The 16194-nt window shown below is 45.1% G+C and overlaps 1 protein-coding gene across 1 annotated transcript; it reads left to right on the top strand.

The window, feature by feature from the left end:
- Positions 1-329: 329 nt before the first annotated feature.
- srp68 (signal recognition particle 68) lies at positions 330-13421 on the top strand. Its single transcript, XM_080520276.1, has 16 exons — positions 330-467; positions 843-909; positions 2210-2323; positions 2478-2673; positions 2752-2834; positions 3821-3930; positions 4044-4123; positions 4244-4384; positions 6982-7080; positions 7162-7226; positions 7713-7866; positions 8469-8563; positions 9703-9832; positions 9913-9988; positions 10077-10129; positions 11685-13421. The coding sequence occupies exons 1-16, from the start codon at positions 380-382 to the stop codon at positions 11910-11912; spliced, it is 1779 nt and encodes a 592-aa protein (XP_080376402.1). The 5' UTR covers positions 330-379; the 3' UTR covers positions 11913-13421.
- The last annotated feature ends 2773 nt before the right edge of the window (positions 13422-16194 follow it).

The raw sequence follows: 16194 nt of genomic DNA, 5'->3' as shown, positions 1-16194 counted from the left end.
ATTATACATCAAACTAGTATAGTGCTTTTTTAGGGAGCACTCAATAATGCTTTACATAAAGAAACACAAATAAAGAAAAAATAAAATGAAGAGTTTATGGAGTTTTATTTATTTTGCCAACAATATGATAATAGCTTCAATATATTTCAATATAAAGCTGTAAAATGTTTTACTCCGTATTTTCCGCATACTTACTTGTGAACTGTGATAAAAGAATCCTTTTAAAAGAAATGTGTACAGCCAACTTCACTGTCTCGTCACGGTCCTTCATGTCGTTTTGCCACTACCGGAAGTGGGAGCTCATTGACCCCGCCCATTTCTACAGGTCCCGGATGTTCCTCTGAGCATGTGTGAGCTGCTTAGCTGCTAGCGTCCAGAGATGGCCTCAGACAAGCAAAAAGAAGTTAAATTTCCTTCCACGGATGAGAACAAGGAAAACAATCCGGACGGAGGCCTCGGACTGGAGAGTATCCTTTGCACTTCAAGACAAATGGCAGCGGGGGTTCGCTTGTTTCTATCCGGGAGGTGAATCAGAAGCTAACGCTAGCTGGTAGCTCGGTCGGAGGGTAGCGGTGTTGGGCTACGTGTCATAGTGAAGCTGAAGCTGAGACACATGAAGCCGCTTGATTCAAGGTTTTAAAGCTCCAGCACGAGTAGGAAACCCACGGCAGTGGTCACCGTGTGGACGTGAACACGTTTTAATTCGCAGCGTGTGGCAATGATTTAATTAGTGACCACAGTGAACAAAAGAGAATTCATGGCAGCAGCAGGTCTGGTTCTTCTGTAGTACACTACATCTCCATACGATCCTGCGAGTTGTTCCTTAAATTTATGTATCTCAGTTTTGCAAATCATAAAGGAGTCCCAGCAGCAGCATGGCCTCAGACACGGAGATTACCAGAGATACAGGTGAGATGTCAGCTGTTTGTCTGATTCACTCATAGGCGTGGGACACTGTGAACAAGCCAGATCAATGGAGACTGAGCTTCAAGCATGTTTATTAGAGGTAAAGCATGTTTGACATAGTGTAGAAAGGAATGTAGACATTTGCCGATTCTGTGTGAAATGGGTTGATCTTATTGCAGCTGCAATGAGAGATCGAGCAAAATGAAGTTTCACCAATAAGAATTAGTTGAATCCTTGATAAAACTCAAGTGTCCTCTGTCACGGTAAAGCAATGCATTCCCTGGCTTTGGTCACACATTTTAACACGTACCACTGCTTTCTTACAAGTGAAAGATCCACCCATAAATTGTGCAAAGCATGGTTAATATCATATTTACATTACAACCATCTTCTGTTATATACCCGCCTAGCATAAGTGTGAAAAATAGATAAATGTTCCACTAACCTTTGTGATCACAATCGGATTATTTGGCAGAATTCCTTTGCATGTATTGACCTGTGCTGCCATATGGTGCAAGTCACACTAATATACAGAGAACACTTTGCAATTGTACTTAATGAACCTTGTGTAATCGTTTCATATTTGCACTGTGGTGTACTCACACGAGTGTATAAAAACATTTCAGTAAGATTCTCTGTACAATCAGGATCACAGTGGCTTATGCAGCTTAGAAGAGTTTGATTAATTGGATCTGTCAGATTTATTCTCTTAAATGTGAAATGAGAGAAAGGTGATCCTCTTTACTGTTTTTCTTCTTCCACTAAGAGTATTTGTTTTAATAATGTGTGATCAAGCTGTTTCACTGTTAACATAATTATTATTTGGGTGCAATGACAAGTTTTGGAAAGTTCACTCAGTGACTTCTGGTCTGGCCTTTTTTTTTTAAGGAGCATTATATTGAAAAATATTGTTTCACTATGTATCAAGTTTTATGGTCACTCGCATTCTAAAGAACATAACATTGGTTTTATTGTTCTTTTGGAGGTTTGCATTGTGATTGTTTTACAGAAATCTAATTGAAACTTTTTCTTCTTTGCAAATATAAAAAAACTACATAATGTAGCAAATGTTGAATTACATGGATCCACATACACACTGGAAAACCTGTTGCTTTGCCCGGAAATACAGTTATCCTGTTTTTTTTAAATAATTTTATTTATTTCACACTCGCTCCCTACATGAGCTCTCAACTGTACATGTGGACAAGTCGTCAGACTGAAAGCTATTGACTTTTTTATTTCATCGTCCTCGTTGCCGTAGCGATTTGCGGCAGTGTAACGGTGTGTGTGTGACTCTTCCCAGGGGCTACTGCTCCCGCAGAATGCGACGGCTACGCAAGACTCTTGGCTTCAAGATGGGAAACCGACACAAGTTTGTGGGGAAGAAAGTGACCGTGGAGATGCTTTCTGACAGCAGGTGAGGAAGCGACCAGCGTTTGACTGGGTGATGTCACTGGAAAGCTCTTTTTTTCTTTCCTTACCTGTGTTTTACACAAACTGGTCCCATTACTTGTTCCTGCATTGACGATTTGACCTCCCACGTCCGTGTCCCCCCCCCCCTGTCTCCTCAGGTATCTCCTGCTGGTTTTGATGGAGGCGGAGCGGGCGTGGAGCTACGCCATGCAGCTGAAGCAGGAGGCCAACACGGAGCCACGCAAGCGCTTCCACCTGATGGCCCGGCTACGAAAGGCTGCCAAGCACAGCGAGAAGCTGGAGAAGCTCTGCGAAAGCCCCCGAGTCGACGCCAAGACCAAGCTGGAGGCGCAGGTCTGCTATTTGTCGGTGCTCGACGTGTGTTTTTCATCCGTCCTTTGCCTTTGCTGACGGGTGGCGTTGCCTTCTCAGGCCTACACTGCCTACCTGACTGGTATGGTGGAGTTTGAGCTGCAGGAGTGGAAACTTGCCATGGAGGCCTTCAACAAGTGCAAGTGAGTTTTAACAATGGACTTAAAATTTTCATCAAATGAAAAGTGCGGATTTTAACCAGTAATGATATTAATAAAACCCTGATGCACGTCTGATGTGTGATTTGTGGAGGAATTGATGGTAAAACAGCCGACTCTGTGTCATGTCAGTCAGTGGCAGAGGAAAAACAGGAACCTTGACGCTCCTTTTCTATTGGTCAAAAGTCCTCCTCAACCAGCCAATCAGGAAATTGCACTGCTGTTGCTATGAGGGAATGAGCAGAATACATCTACCAGTGTCCCCCGCCCCCCGCAGTGAAATGTGTTTGGTTCAAGACCTAGTCAACTATGATAATAATAATAATGATAAACACAGCAAGGGGAGAAGAAAAAAATACGTGTGTGTGTGTGTGTGTGTGTGTGTGTGTGTGTGTGTGTGTGTGTGTGTGTGTGTGTGTGTGTGTGTGTGTGTGTGTGTGTGTGTGTGTGTGTGTGTGTGTGTGTGTGTGTGTGTGTGTGTGTGTGTGTGTGTGTGTGTATATATATATATATACAGCTCGGTTTTGGACAAAAATGCCGTGTAATTTCTTGTATTTTATTTTGTAAACAGTTGCATATAAATATATTTTTGAGATATATTTGTACATATACCAATTTGATATGCTTTCTAAGTTGTGAAAACCTTTCATTACACATGTTTGTGGTTCTCAATATAACATTGAATTTTTTGTTTTTTACAGTGTTAAGTCCAGTGTGTTTGGCCAGTATTTCAAAATGAGTAAATAATTGTAGAATCACATAGTTGAGGTTGAGCTGGGAAAAGGAGACACCAAGCATTCAAGTTAAACTGTCATTAATGTTGAAATATAGAGGTATAAGCAAAATGAGTTAAAAACTGCAAGTTGCCCCCAAAGTGTTGACCCTAACCCATTTTACCACCACATCATGTTTAGTACTTGTAGTCGATATTTAAAAATGAGCAATAAACTCTTTTTCCCTCCTCCCACCAGGACGATCTATGAAAAACTAGCCAGTGCGTTCACCGAGGAGCTGGCGGTTCTGTATCGCCAGCGCGTGGACGAGATCTCTCCCAACATCCGCTACTGCGCTTACAACATAGGTGAGCGTCTCCACAAGGGTCTGCTGGAGCTGGTCGGGTTTATGACCAGGCGAGACTCTGGCGCTCCTGTAAGTGTGGGCGTTTGATGTAGTTTTATGTTGGACTGGTTCCAGGTGACCAGAACGCCATCAATGACCTGATGCAGATGAGACTGACCGGAGGAGGTGGAGGCATGATGGCTGAGAAGCTCGAGGTGACCCCCCCCCCGGTCCCCCTCAACATATTGAAACTCACGAACCTGCTGCAGAGTTGGTGGTTGTTTTGTTTTTTTTAATTCGATCAGTATTTTTGAAATGTGCCGTTATTCCTTCAGGCTCTAATCACCCAAGCGAGAACCAAGCAGGCCGCCACCATGAGTGAGGTGGAGTGGCGTGGCCGCACGGTGCCCGTCAAAATCGACAAGGCCCGCATCTTCCTGTTGGGCCTGGCAGACAACGAGGCCGCCATCGCTCAGGTCGGCACCTCACGCTCACTCACAGACATTGTTTCCCACTGATGATATTTTAAAAAATCATCCACAAGTGAACCAAAGTGTTCTTCAAAATAACAAATGTAAAAATGGTTTTTGCTCAAAACTAACAAATGATCAAATTGTCGGTGTGTCTGAGAGCAACTCACTGCGACAGAAAAGTATGGCGGTGACAGAAAGTTGCATTCTATGGCGTTAAGTGAAAAAGAAAAAAAAGTCCTTGTCATTAGAACAATTGAGGAGATTGACTGACGAGCCGGGAGGGAAAATCCATTTTCCTCAGTGTTTGTTTCCATTTTGCCGCCTGGTTTTGTCGTCTTGCTTCGGGGCGGCGGGGTTGAGCTCCGGTCTTGTGGGGGGCGCCGCCGTCCTTCACGTGTTGCATGAAGCCCTGCGGTAGGGAGCCTCGTGACGCACTCATCAGTGTGTAGAGACGGGGACTCAACGCCACAACGTCAACCTACAAGTCTGACTTAGTGGGGTTTTATTTTGAATGTTTTACACTTTGGGGTCTGAGGAAAGTCCAGACGATCCCTCCCTGCTTCAGTAGATGGCGCTCTCCTATTGGTAGAGTCCCAGACCCCGCCGGGTGTGGGGGGGTTCACCGCTGCCCATTCTTCCCGTGCCTGAAGCCTCGGCACACCCTGCAGACACGCCCGCCACACCCACAGACACTCAGGTCTCCGGCATGCAGGCGCTCTCATGGCAGAACTGCATTCTGTGCATTTCAGCCCACACACGGATAGACGGCTCCGCCCAGCGCCGGGACGGCTCCGCCGTCGTTACCAAACACCTTTCAGACTCTCTTGCGTCTCGATGAGACACATTGAAGCCGCCCGGTGGCGATCACACACTGGGCTGCTGTTTTATTTTATTGTATTTTTTTGTGGGTGTTTCACACAGTAAGATAACGTCTTGGAGCCGCAGCAGCACTTTAGGCCCTCCTGCCCGCTGCGGCTCCTCGCCGCCTCCTGGCAACAGGAAACGCTGTCGGGACAAACGTCTGTCCCGGTTGAGGCGCTGCTCCCTCCCTCCCCCCCCCCCCCCCCCCCCCCCCCCCGCCAGAGGAGGGTGCTCGACAGGTCCAGCTGGTCTCGCCCAGCATGCGAGGGGCGTTGTCACGAAGCGTGTCGCGGTAAAGTAACACGGGCCTTCCGGGCGGATGAGAGCAGCGTGTCGTCACTAGCAGGAATTCTCTCGTAAGATTCCTCCACTTTTGTTCCCTTCAGGGTTTTTTTTTAATTGAAAAGGTTTCAAACCAAACAAACCCAGGCCGTGTCACGACCCCTGAACGCCTCGCCACACAGTTTTACACAAGCTCTTTCAGTTTGGTAGTTAAAAGTCTCCCTGCCGTTATTCGTCTTCGTGTGTTTATTGTGTTGTTCTCACCGATGCAGCACGGCGCCTGTTGAAAGTGAACACATTCCTGCAGCTTACCCGACAATATCGGCGAGTAACACAGGCCCTTTGTGACGACGCGTCAAAAGACAACAGCGTGAGGTGAAGAACAATCCTGTCATTCACAAAGATCCAAACCCTGAAACTCCAGAGCGTCTAATTACTGAGCTATGTGCAGGAATGCCTCGTACCTGCTGGGCCACATGCCTGCGTCTCTCCCCCGGTCTACCACCCTCACATTCCTGCACTGGAGCTCTCCTCCCCTCCGCCAAAGCTGCAAAACTTTCAAATAACCTCAATTCTTTACGTTACTGCCACTTGTTTGATCGTCTTCGCTGCCGGTCGAAGCTTTTCCAATCCGACCGATCCTCCAAATCCCATCTTGTGGTTTTTTTTTTTTTTTTTCAAACTTGCAGTAAACATGTAAGGTGGAAAGTCGAGGCTCGTCGTTACGGTACAACAGGTGGAAATGAAGCACGGGGCATTTCCTGTATTTATTTTACAGCATACCTAACCTTTCCAAATAGTGGACTGTTTGAATTCCTTCACTTCCAACTGGGTGAAAGTTTAACTTGGTCACAGTTCAGCGTCGACACTGAAAACCTTTGAACTGCTGAGTGGAGCCGTTTCAATGCAGCCTTGTTTATTGTAGCCGAGCAAAGTGACTGCATAACATGTAGTGTTTGTCATTTTCACCTGATGTACCTTCAGTGGGATTGTTGGTGGAACTGCTGCTGCTAGCAGGATGGGGCTCGTTTCCACACTCGGTCGAAAATCTTCTACTTTCCCTTTTCTTTTACTCCACGACTATTTGTGTCTTACTGTGATTCAATATTTTGGAATAAAAAATGTAATATTCAGGCAGAATTTGCCAACACAGTCATGAATATCATCGTCACCACCGAGGGAGATTGTGACATTCATTGTAGGAAGTCCTCCCTCGGCCAGAATGTCTTCTAATGTCTTCACATACCAAACCTGTGATCATTAGGACATCCTCATGCACTGTAAAGTATTAGAATGAATCCAGCATGTTTACAGTAACATCATGAAGAGATGGCCTGTTCATTAATATGCACTGTCCCGTCCACATGAATGAATGAAAATGTCATTTTGCACATGTGCCCTCGCTCGTGCGCTTTGAGACGTTGACATGGTTTTGACGTGAACCGGCGGTCCCGCAGGCGTCCAACGAGGAGACCAAGGAGCATCTGTACGAGACCCTGCTGGCCGAGTGCAGAGACACCATCCAGGCCGTGAGAGAGGAGCTGAAGAGCGAGGCGGTGAGGAGGCCCTGGGTTCTGACGGCTCCCCGTCGAGAGCTTGGCCAGTTGGTCAACGGCAAAAATCTTTTCTCCTTGTAGAAGCAGCGAGAGCGGAGCTCCGAGGGCGACGGCGGGAAAGTGTCCAACCTGCAGTTCCTGCACAGGTAAAGTCACTCCAGCTCTCGTCTGTGCTCTCGGGGTTCACACCTTTTCTGATGGTAGCAATTCTCTATTTGTTTATTCATTCATTACAAAATAAATAGGAATTTTAAAACGATGACTACATCTCTAGTGGCTTTGGGTCTTTGGTTCATATTAATGCTTGTATGTGAAATCGGCCAATAAAGATGAAAGTGGGAGGAAAACACCCAATCATAGCAGATCATGTGACGCAGAATGGGCTGGAGGTGTTTCAGGCGGCGGTTCTGCTAACAAGGCTTACATTTAGTCTCACAATGTCTTCTTCTTCTCTTGGGACTCATTTCATTGTTCTCGACCAGCAGAAGGGGATTTCTAGAGATTCTCAAAAGAAACTCATTTCAAATCGATAGTTTCGGGTCTGCCGGGGGTCTGAGCTGCTGAGCAAGGCACACAAGCATCCGACTGTCTGCAGTGGAGCTGGACTTTGCTCTCTGTGCTCTGCCCTGCAGCTACCTGACCTACATCAAGCTGTGCACGCTGGTGAAGAGGAACGAGAGCATGGCTCACACCCTGCAGGCCAAGCTGAAGGAGCCCGAGGCGGACGAGAGCAAGCGGGGGCCGCGCCCCCAGGACCTCATCCGCCTCTACGACATCATCCTGCAGGTGAACGCCACAAGCCAGCCCTGCGTGTCGGACCCATCCACACGCAGCCACGACGTCCAGGAGGCGGGACAGGAAACCAGTCGTCTGTTACAATGAACACTGTGATGCGACTTTGTTGGTCGTCCTCCAGTAGAGCGAGAACGTACAAACCTTTAAACAATAACTCTTTGTTTTGGTTTTAGGTTCACGTGCATGATGTGAACGTTTACATTTGATTGAATGTCTCTTCACAAAACAACAAGTAACGAGAGAATGAGTTGGTTTTCTTAATAATTGACACTAAAAGCCCCGGCGTTCCCGTTGCGGCCGACCGCCTGCAGCCTCCGGCGTTCACGCTTCCACATTCCAGTCGCAGCGCGGCTTTGAAACAAATACTATCGCGGCAGAAAGAATGCAGCACAGACGGACTCATGATTCGTCTGCTTCGCTTCATGAAACTGTTGCTTCCTCTGAATGAGCCTCAAGCGGCTCGTCCTCGTCTCCGTGGTTACCGCCCGGCACTGTGGTGAAGTCTGCTCGTAGCTCCCAGCATCTCGCACACGGCCGCCGGGAAGTTTGTCCTGGTATTTGTGACGGTTCTATTCCCTCCTCTGCCCCTGCAGAGCCTGGCGGAGCTCTCCACCCTGCAGGGCCTGGAGGACGACCACACCTTCCAGAAGGAGGTGTCCCTCAAGACGCTGGTGTACAAGGCCTACAGGTCCGCCGTCTCCACACTCTTCACTTATTTTATACAGCCGGAAACAAATATATTGGTTTGAGCAAAAAAGAAAAAACCAAAAAAATACTATTGTAAAGAAACACTTGATGAATCATTCAAAGGGTTAAAGGAACAAAATGCTTAGGAGTCGTCATTGATGAAGTCCTCAAATGTTCAAATGTAAGTCGCATGTAAATTATATAAAAGGAAAAATGGCTCAATCTGTCGCAGTGTGACATGAAGTCAGATTTTCTCTAAATCTAATCTTTATTCACAATTTTTATGCCATAATTAACTTACTGGGAGGAAATTTGGAGCTCGACCTGTAAAACAAATACACAGCCTCTGTTTATTTTACAAAAAGGCTCTGAAAACTGTATATAATATAAGATATAGAGACCCATCAAACCCACTATTTATTAAATGTAATGATATAGTTGATTATAATAATAAATTTTTGTGTAAAATCCACAAAAAATATTGCCAATGAACGTCTAAAAGGTTTGAAAAAAGAGAAAATCGTGTCTATTTGAAAGGAACAGACGTCTTTTAGAAAAACAAGGTTGAATTCCAAAGTAAAGGAGCAAAGTGTCACAGTGACAGGAAGTAGTTTACAGACCTGGAGAGTCTGGAACTTTCTGAACCACAGAACGGCTCTACAATGTTAAAAGATGAAAATGAGATTTGGACATAAATAATGAGATATTTGATTTGAGCAAACATGAAAATGATGGTTTTGTATATTTGAAATACTGCACGTTTAATTCAATTCAATTCAACTTTATTTATACAGCACCAAATACAACACGGTCATTCCTGGGTGCTTTTAACAGAGAAAAGAGAAAAACCCAACAAAACCCAACAATATCTGTAAAAGTAAATATTTCTAAAACTGTAGGTTAACAAAATAAAGTGATTGTAAGGGAACAAAGAGGCAGATTTCATGAGACTCTTCTCTTTTTTTTCATTCAGACGGTTGGAGTGGAAGTTTTTTTGCAGGGATTTAATTATTTTTTTTAACTTTTAAATGAAATCTTAAAAAAGTAGGAATGTAAAGAACCCCTGTAATCCCTGACAATGTGGCGGTTGTAAATAGCGCGGTGTTTGAGCGTGTTGTTGACGTGGCGTCGCCCCGGCAGGTGCTTCTTCATCGCCCAGTCCTACGTCCTGGTGAAGAAGTGGAGCGAGGCGCTGGTCCTGTACGAGCGCGTGCTGAAATACGCCAAGGAGGTCCAGTCCAAGGCCAAGAGCTTCAACAACAGCCTGAAGGTGGGTGAACGCCTCCGCGCCGCCGCCGCCGCCGCCTCGCGCCGCGCCTCACACTGACCCGGCCTGGCCTTCGCACGCAGGATCTGCCCGACGTCCAGGAGCTCATCGCCGAGGTCAACGCCGAGAAGTACTCTCTTCAGGCCGCCGCCATTCTAGGTGAGGCGGGTCGGAGGGCGCAGGTCCACCGCCGGGGCTCGCCGCCCTCCAGCTTTAACCTTTGACCTCTGACCCCTTTGTGTTCCAGACACGGACGAGACAGCGGAGGTTCCCTCTCAGCAGCAGGTGAAGGACAACACGGTGAGGCTCTTCAGCTCTTCTTCTGCACTTCAACAAACCTTTTGGTTCCTCATGATGGATATTGGTGGGGAAGAAAGTCACATGAAGGATTTAATTACAATTTTTTTCATTTCCAACTAAATGTCTGCACTTTATCGGTTTTAAATGTTTAAAGATGTATAGTTAAGTTGTTTTTTTTACAATATATTTGTATACCTTTTCATGTAGTTACATCACATAGTACATCCTGAAAACACACTTTTAACTCCATAGTTCCAATCTAACAAAGCATCAAAGTAAACTTCAAAAAGAAAAAGTGCATTCTTTTCCCCCGGGAACAAAATAAACTCAAACAACCTCCCGACAGCTCATTGAATTCAGTAAAAGTACAACATATATTATATGTATATACACAGGTAGACATTAATGAATACCTACAAAACAAAAACGAGATGAGGAAAATCAAACACGCAGTGCTCTGCCTGGCACAGTTAGTTAGGCAGCATTCTGAGATTTAAAAAATAAGATAGAAAGCATTACCATTGTTGGTTAAAACCTTTCCGTACATCCTCTAATTGTTTATTTAATTTTCTCTAAGTTGTAGAAATAACATGATGTCCTGAAGCCAGAGGGAAATAGAAGAACTGGTGGACTTCAGTGTAACAATAAACAAGTATGTGTGTGTTTTTAAACACACACATACTTGCTCATGAATACATGACGATAAACTGTAAGGTCAAGGTTGGTGGGGAGAAACATACAATACCCTTGTTAGTGCTACATACATTTTTTCTTCTTTTTAATAATACAGTAAACACACTGATCTAAATATTTTCCAACTGCCATGAGATTAAACCAGCCTGAGCAGCAACAGAGCAAAAAACAAGATAATCACAACAATTATAACAAAAGCAAAAATAAAAGGACATAAAACAAAAAGAAAAAGTAAAAAAGAGAAAAACAGAATGAAATTTAAAAGAAAAAAGAAAACAGGAAGAAAAAAACAACAACAACAAAACCACCAACAACAACCAACAAAAACAGCAAACAACAACTTGATTTTGATCATTAACAGAACAATCTCGTCAATGAGGAGTGGAAGTGCGTGTGTGTGTGCATGCGTGTGTGTGTCAGTAAAGCAGTGCTAGAAGAAAGGTGTGTGTGTGTGTGTGTGTGTGTGTGTGTGTGTGTGTGTGTGTGTGTGTGTGTGTGTGTGTGTGTGTGTGTGTGTGTGTGTGTGTGTGTGTGTGTGTGTGTGTGTGTGTGTGTGTGTGTGTGTGTGTGTGTGTGTGTGTGTGTGTGTGTGTGTGTGTGTGTGTGTGTGTGTGGCTCCCAGCCTGTTGTAAGAAGGTGTCAGCCTGTCGTCCAGGGTCAGGAAGTCTTCCCGTCATGTTTGGACACTGCTTTTCATCTTACCTAGTGGGATGTGATGTATCAGGACTCTGCCTTTGAACCTGGGATGTTAGAGGTTTGGCGTTCATGTAGACGTTCAGTAACCATGGGAACGACCTCAAAGCAAAGCCTTGCAGAGCGTCTGGGTGTGCCGTCTCACCGCCGCCCCTCTTCCCCCCCGCAGCCTCTGTGCGAGCGCCTGGAGACGTTCCGCCTGGACCCGGCCCTGGTGGGCAAGAAGCCCAACCTGGTCCAGTTCCCCCCCGAGTTCCAGCCCATCCCCTGCAAGCCGCTGTTCTTCGACCTGGCGCTGAACCACGTGGCCTTCCCGCCGCTGGACGACAAGGTGGAGCAGAAGGGCAAGGGCGGCCTGACCGGCTACATCAAGGGCATCTTCGGCTTCGGCAGCTAGAGCCCCGGACGGCCGGCTGACCACGTTCACGTTCACCGGTTCATCTTTGGTGCCTCTGGTCAGAGTGGGCGGAGTCTCAGCAGGACGAGGCGGAGGGTGGAGGGAAGTGGTTTAGAGCAAGAGTCCACTTCTACACTGATCTCCTCACCAGGCTGTTCTCTCCCACCTCGCCACGCTTCACTGTCCCATCTTTAGAACCACTCAAATCCATGTCCGAGAGTTTTTAGTCTGCGTGTTTAGTTCTTTCATTTCTTTTATTGTTTCCTTTCCTTCACAAGATTCTCTCTGGAGCCTCCGCCTCATTTCATCCACACGGTTACAACCTGCCGCTTCACAAACCTCAGCGGGTGCATTAAAAACTAAACAAATCCTTTAATCGCCATCGTGTCCTGCTGCGACTCCCCCGTCCTGCGGCCTGCACTCTGACCTCACAGCTCCACGTCCTCGCCGCCGCTTCATTCTTACAAACGAGTTTGATTCAGGTCGAAGCAACGCCGGAGAGAAAGATCTGTCCGTCGTTTGTATCGAACGTCAAGTCGCCCGTCTTTGACGCTTCACGCGGCGGGGGGGAGGTTGAGGAATCACGCTGGGCAGCGACTGAGAGACGACCTCACGGCAGGTTCACCGGTCCAGGTTGAGACGAGGAGCTGAACCGTCGCTGGTTGATGAAGGACCGACGCTGCGGTCTTCATAGTGTTGGAATGGTTTCTAAACCACGTGGCGTGGCAGCAGTAGCCACATCCATTACCAACATATCGACTCCACATATAACATTTAACTCCTCCATTGTGGTTTATCTAATAAATGGGCCACGTTGAACAGACGAGGGTCCGACTCCTCCGTCAGTTCTTCTTCAGAGCCGCTGTGACGTCGACGCGTTGAAAAGGCCTTTTTTTTTTGCAGCCTTCCAGTTCGTGGTGCCGCCGCCTCGCCCGCGAGCAGCGCTGCACCTCCACCGCCAGGACCTCGTCTCCACACGTCACTAGAACGCCGTATAAAACATCCGTTTATACCCACTGCTGTCGCTCCTCCACACCCAAGTGTCTCGTTTCCTCTCACCGACCCGCTTTACCCCACGTAAAATAAGAATAAGCTCCAGGACTGTCGGGCGTCGCTCATCTGGTCACGCGTTTTAACAGTTTTGCTTCTTTTCAAGCCTCTTTCTGCCTCGTTTGTCTCGTTTCCCTTCTGGTTCTCTGTTGAAATCCAAAGGCGGATGTGCTGAATCTGCTCCGTCAGCCTGAAGACGACCCGTCGTGTTCTGACCACACGTCTCCAAATAAGTGCGTTATACGTTGAAATATCTACAAATCCGGGGTAAAACTTTCTCCTGTGTTTGTGTCCCAAGTGGACGTCGTCGGACGAAAGGGGCGACGTTTTAGTAAAACATTTGTATTCCGCCTGCAGCCGTACATCGTAGGACCAAGGTGTGTCAGCCAGTGTCATCGTTGGAAGGATACATGGAAATGTATGATTTTATTCTGTTTCCAGACCTAATTAAAATATATTTGCACCAAACTCTTCTCTTCACATATTTCCTTCACAGTATCCTGAGTTATTCTCATATTTCATCTCTGTGTGTGGGGGTGGGGGGGGGGGGGGGGTGTGTGGGTGTGTCAGTGTGTGTCACTGCTCATTTGCACCTCTGGGTGTGGGAGTGTGACTGAGTGTGTAGGATGCCTGACCAGGGTGTGTGTGTTTAGTTTTACTTTTGTGTGTGTGTGTGTATGTGAGTGTGAACAGTTGCCCGGTGTGTTTGTCACCGACCTCCGCCTTGTTTTTTTTCATTTCCCCCTGCAACATCAGCTGTCCTCATCGGTAAATCACCTGTCGCTTCTCCTAGAATCTGTAATCTGACGTCGCCGCCGCTCACACATTCCTCTGGTCGCTGCAGGAGCACAGAAATGTTCTGTAATGAGATGAAGGTTTATCTGCAGGAGGAGGCGGAGTCGCTCGCAGGCTGCAGTCTGCAGCAGTTTATGGATTTCAGTGCGAGCAGAGAATCACTGAATACTGTGTGTGTGTGTGTGTGTGACTGCTAAACCTTTTTATTTTTATTTTATTGCATAAATAGGGAACCTGCAAACATCAAACACAACAACTTTGCTCACGAATAATACCTTCATGTAATCTTAGGCTCTATGGCAGATACTCATAAAGATTGTAAATATAACAAATACAAATGGGAATAATGTTTTTATTTATTGAAAATAGTATAATAAAACATAAGAACACGAGGGACCAGGGAAGCAGAGGGTCTCATTCTTTTTGGAATAGTTCTTCAAATATTTCAACAGTTTGATTTTTTTTTCTTTTTTTAATTTTTAGTATTTATGTTACTTGGTGTTTTAAAGTTGTTCTTTTAATTCAATCCAGGACTTCACAACAGTTTGGGTTTACTTTTGCTATTCTGCAGTTGTGAATGAGAATTGTTGTCCAATTAGAATTATTAAATTAACTATAAATTATATCTTATGACATAATATGCTATTTCCCTTTTATAATCAATTTGAACATGATTTTTAGTTTTGCATAGTATATAATTCTCTATTTTAGAACAGTTAAAAAGAGTAGACTTAATGATTCTTTTTTTTTTTGCAGATACAAAAGGTATCCAAAGATTTGGATGAATTAGTATGAATTTGTTCTATAGATATCAATATGAACTTGCTTAATTATATTGATGATAGAATGTGTATGGTAATAATCAATGTATGTTAAGATACTATTCCAGAAAGATTTTCCTCCATATTCTTCTTTTTGTCATTTGAAAAAAAAAACCCAGATTTTTAGTATGTTTATTACAACATTTATGATTCAAAATGTCTACATATGATAAATAAACAGCAGAGGACATCTTGATATTGTAGCCTGAGTGGTGCTCCTCCAGTCTCGGGCTCCAGCGCGTCACAGCCTGAACAAAGGTAATAAACGGTGGACGTGTAAACACGTACGAGCAGAACTATGTCGTCTCCCAAGCCGGAGTGTTTCAGGAACGACCGGCCTTCTGTTCGTCACACTTCAGGGTTGTGAAGCCGTGTGTAGTTTAGTGAATGGCGACGGCCACGCCCTCACTCTGGTTCCACTCTTACTGTTTTCTCTCGCTTCGTCGGTGAAACATGCCGATGAATAGTTGTCGTGTTTGCGTCTGATCTGATTCAGAGGGGGAAGAAAACTCAAATTGAGAGTTTAATCATTTTTTATTCTCTACTTCACTTCAAGCGTTTCCATCACGTCTACGTCTGTACTTTAGATCCTCAGTATTTTTTCATTCCATCAACACACCCCTTTCTTTCCTAGCAGAGGAGGACTGTGATGATGGACACGATATCTGTGACGCACAAAGTTAAAAGCTTTTATCTGATTCCAATTAGTGATATTGAACTCTATTATTTAATCCAAACGGGGCACATTTTTAGAAGTGTGACCGGGTATTGCTGACTATGTCACTGCTACTGTGTGAAGCGAGTGACGTGATGGTACAGAGGTCCCTCACAGGACAGAGCCAGGCTGCTTTTCACCCCTGTGGACAACGGCGACACAACAACGGAGCTCAAACGCATGTTTTGGGATTCGTGGGAGGAAAGGAGAGCATCTATAGAACGCCCATGGCAAAGTCGGCATCGTAGCAGTGTGTGTGGCTCCGGAGGGTCAGAAGATGCTCTGTCAGCACAAATGACCCCTAAAGCCAAAGCTGCTCCCAGTGAAGAGCAAACATCTTGAGGTGAGAGTGTGTCCGGCTCAACGTGGCCCATCCTGGAAAGTACCGGCAAAAACTCTCGCAGCTGAAAAAGCAGCATGTTAAAGTTTGGCCGGCCCACATGGAAAGAACCTATATACACATATATGTTTTAATATAGGCTTTTAATATATGTGACATATATAAAATTGGCCGTCTTCCTATATTATATGTACATATATGCACATATATGTGCATATACGCACATATATGTGCATATACGCACATATATGTACATATATGCACACATATGTACATATATGTGCATACATATACGTGCATAGAGGTACCTATATATGTACATATATGCACCTATATATATGTGTGTATATATGCACCAACTTGTTCTTCTTGCATAATCATTTTTTAGTTAGTTCTTAGTTATTGCCTTGATAATGTATGACAGTTACCAAAGTGAGATATGGGCTATATATTTTTTTTTTTTCTTCTTTTTCTCTTTGTTTTGTGTCGTTTTATTTTTGCTTTTGTTATAATTGTTGTGATTATTTTGGTTTTTGCTCTGTTGTTGTTCAGGCTGGTTTA

Source organism: Blennius ocellaris (assembly GCF_963422515.1).
Source record: "Blennius ocellaris genome assembly, chromosome: 3".
Classification (NCBI taxonomy): Eukaryota; Metazoa; Chordata; class Actinopteri; order Blenniiformes; family Blenniidae; genus Blennius; species Blennius ocellaris.
Note: the sequence above shows the minus strand (reverse complement) of the source record. Positions and strands in the feature narration are given on the sequence as shown.

What these genes read in the sequence shown, in the direction of transcription:
- srp68 (XM_080520276.1), top strand. Translation starts at nt 380, where the DNA reads ATGGCCTCAGACAAGCAAAAAGAAGTTAAATTTCCTTCCACGGATGAG. An exon ending in GGAGATTACCAGAGATACAG is followed by an intron (nt 910 to 2,209) that starts GTGAGATGTCAG and finishes GACTCTTCCCAG; the next exon opens with GGGCTACTGCTCCCGCAGAA. An exon ending in AGGAGCTGAAGAGCGAGGCG is followed by an intron (nt 7,081 to 7,161) that starts GTGAGGAGGCCC and finishes TTCTCCTTGTAG; the next exon opens with AAGCAGCGAGAGCGGAGCTC.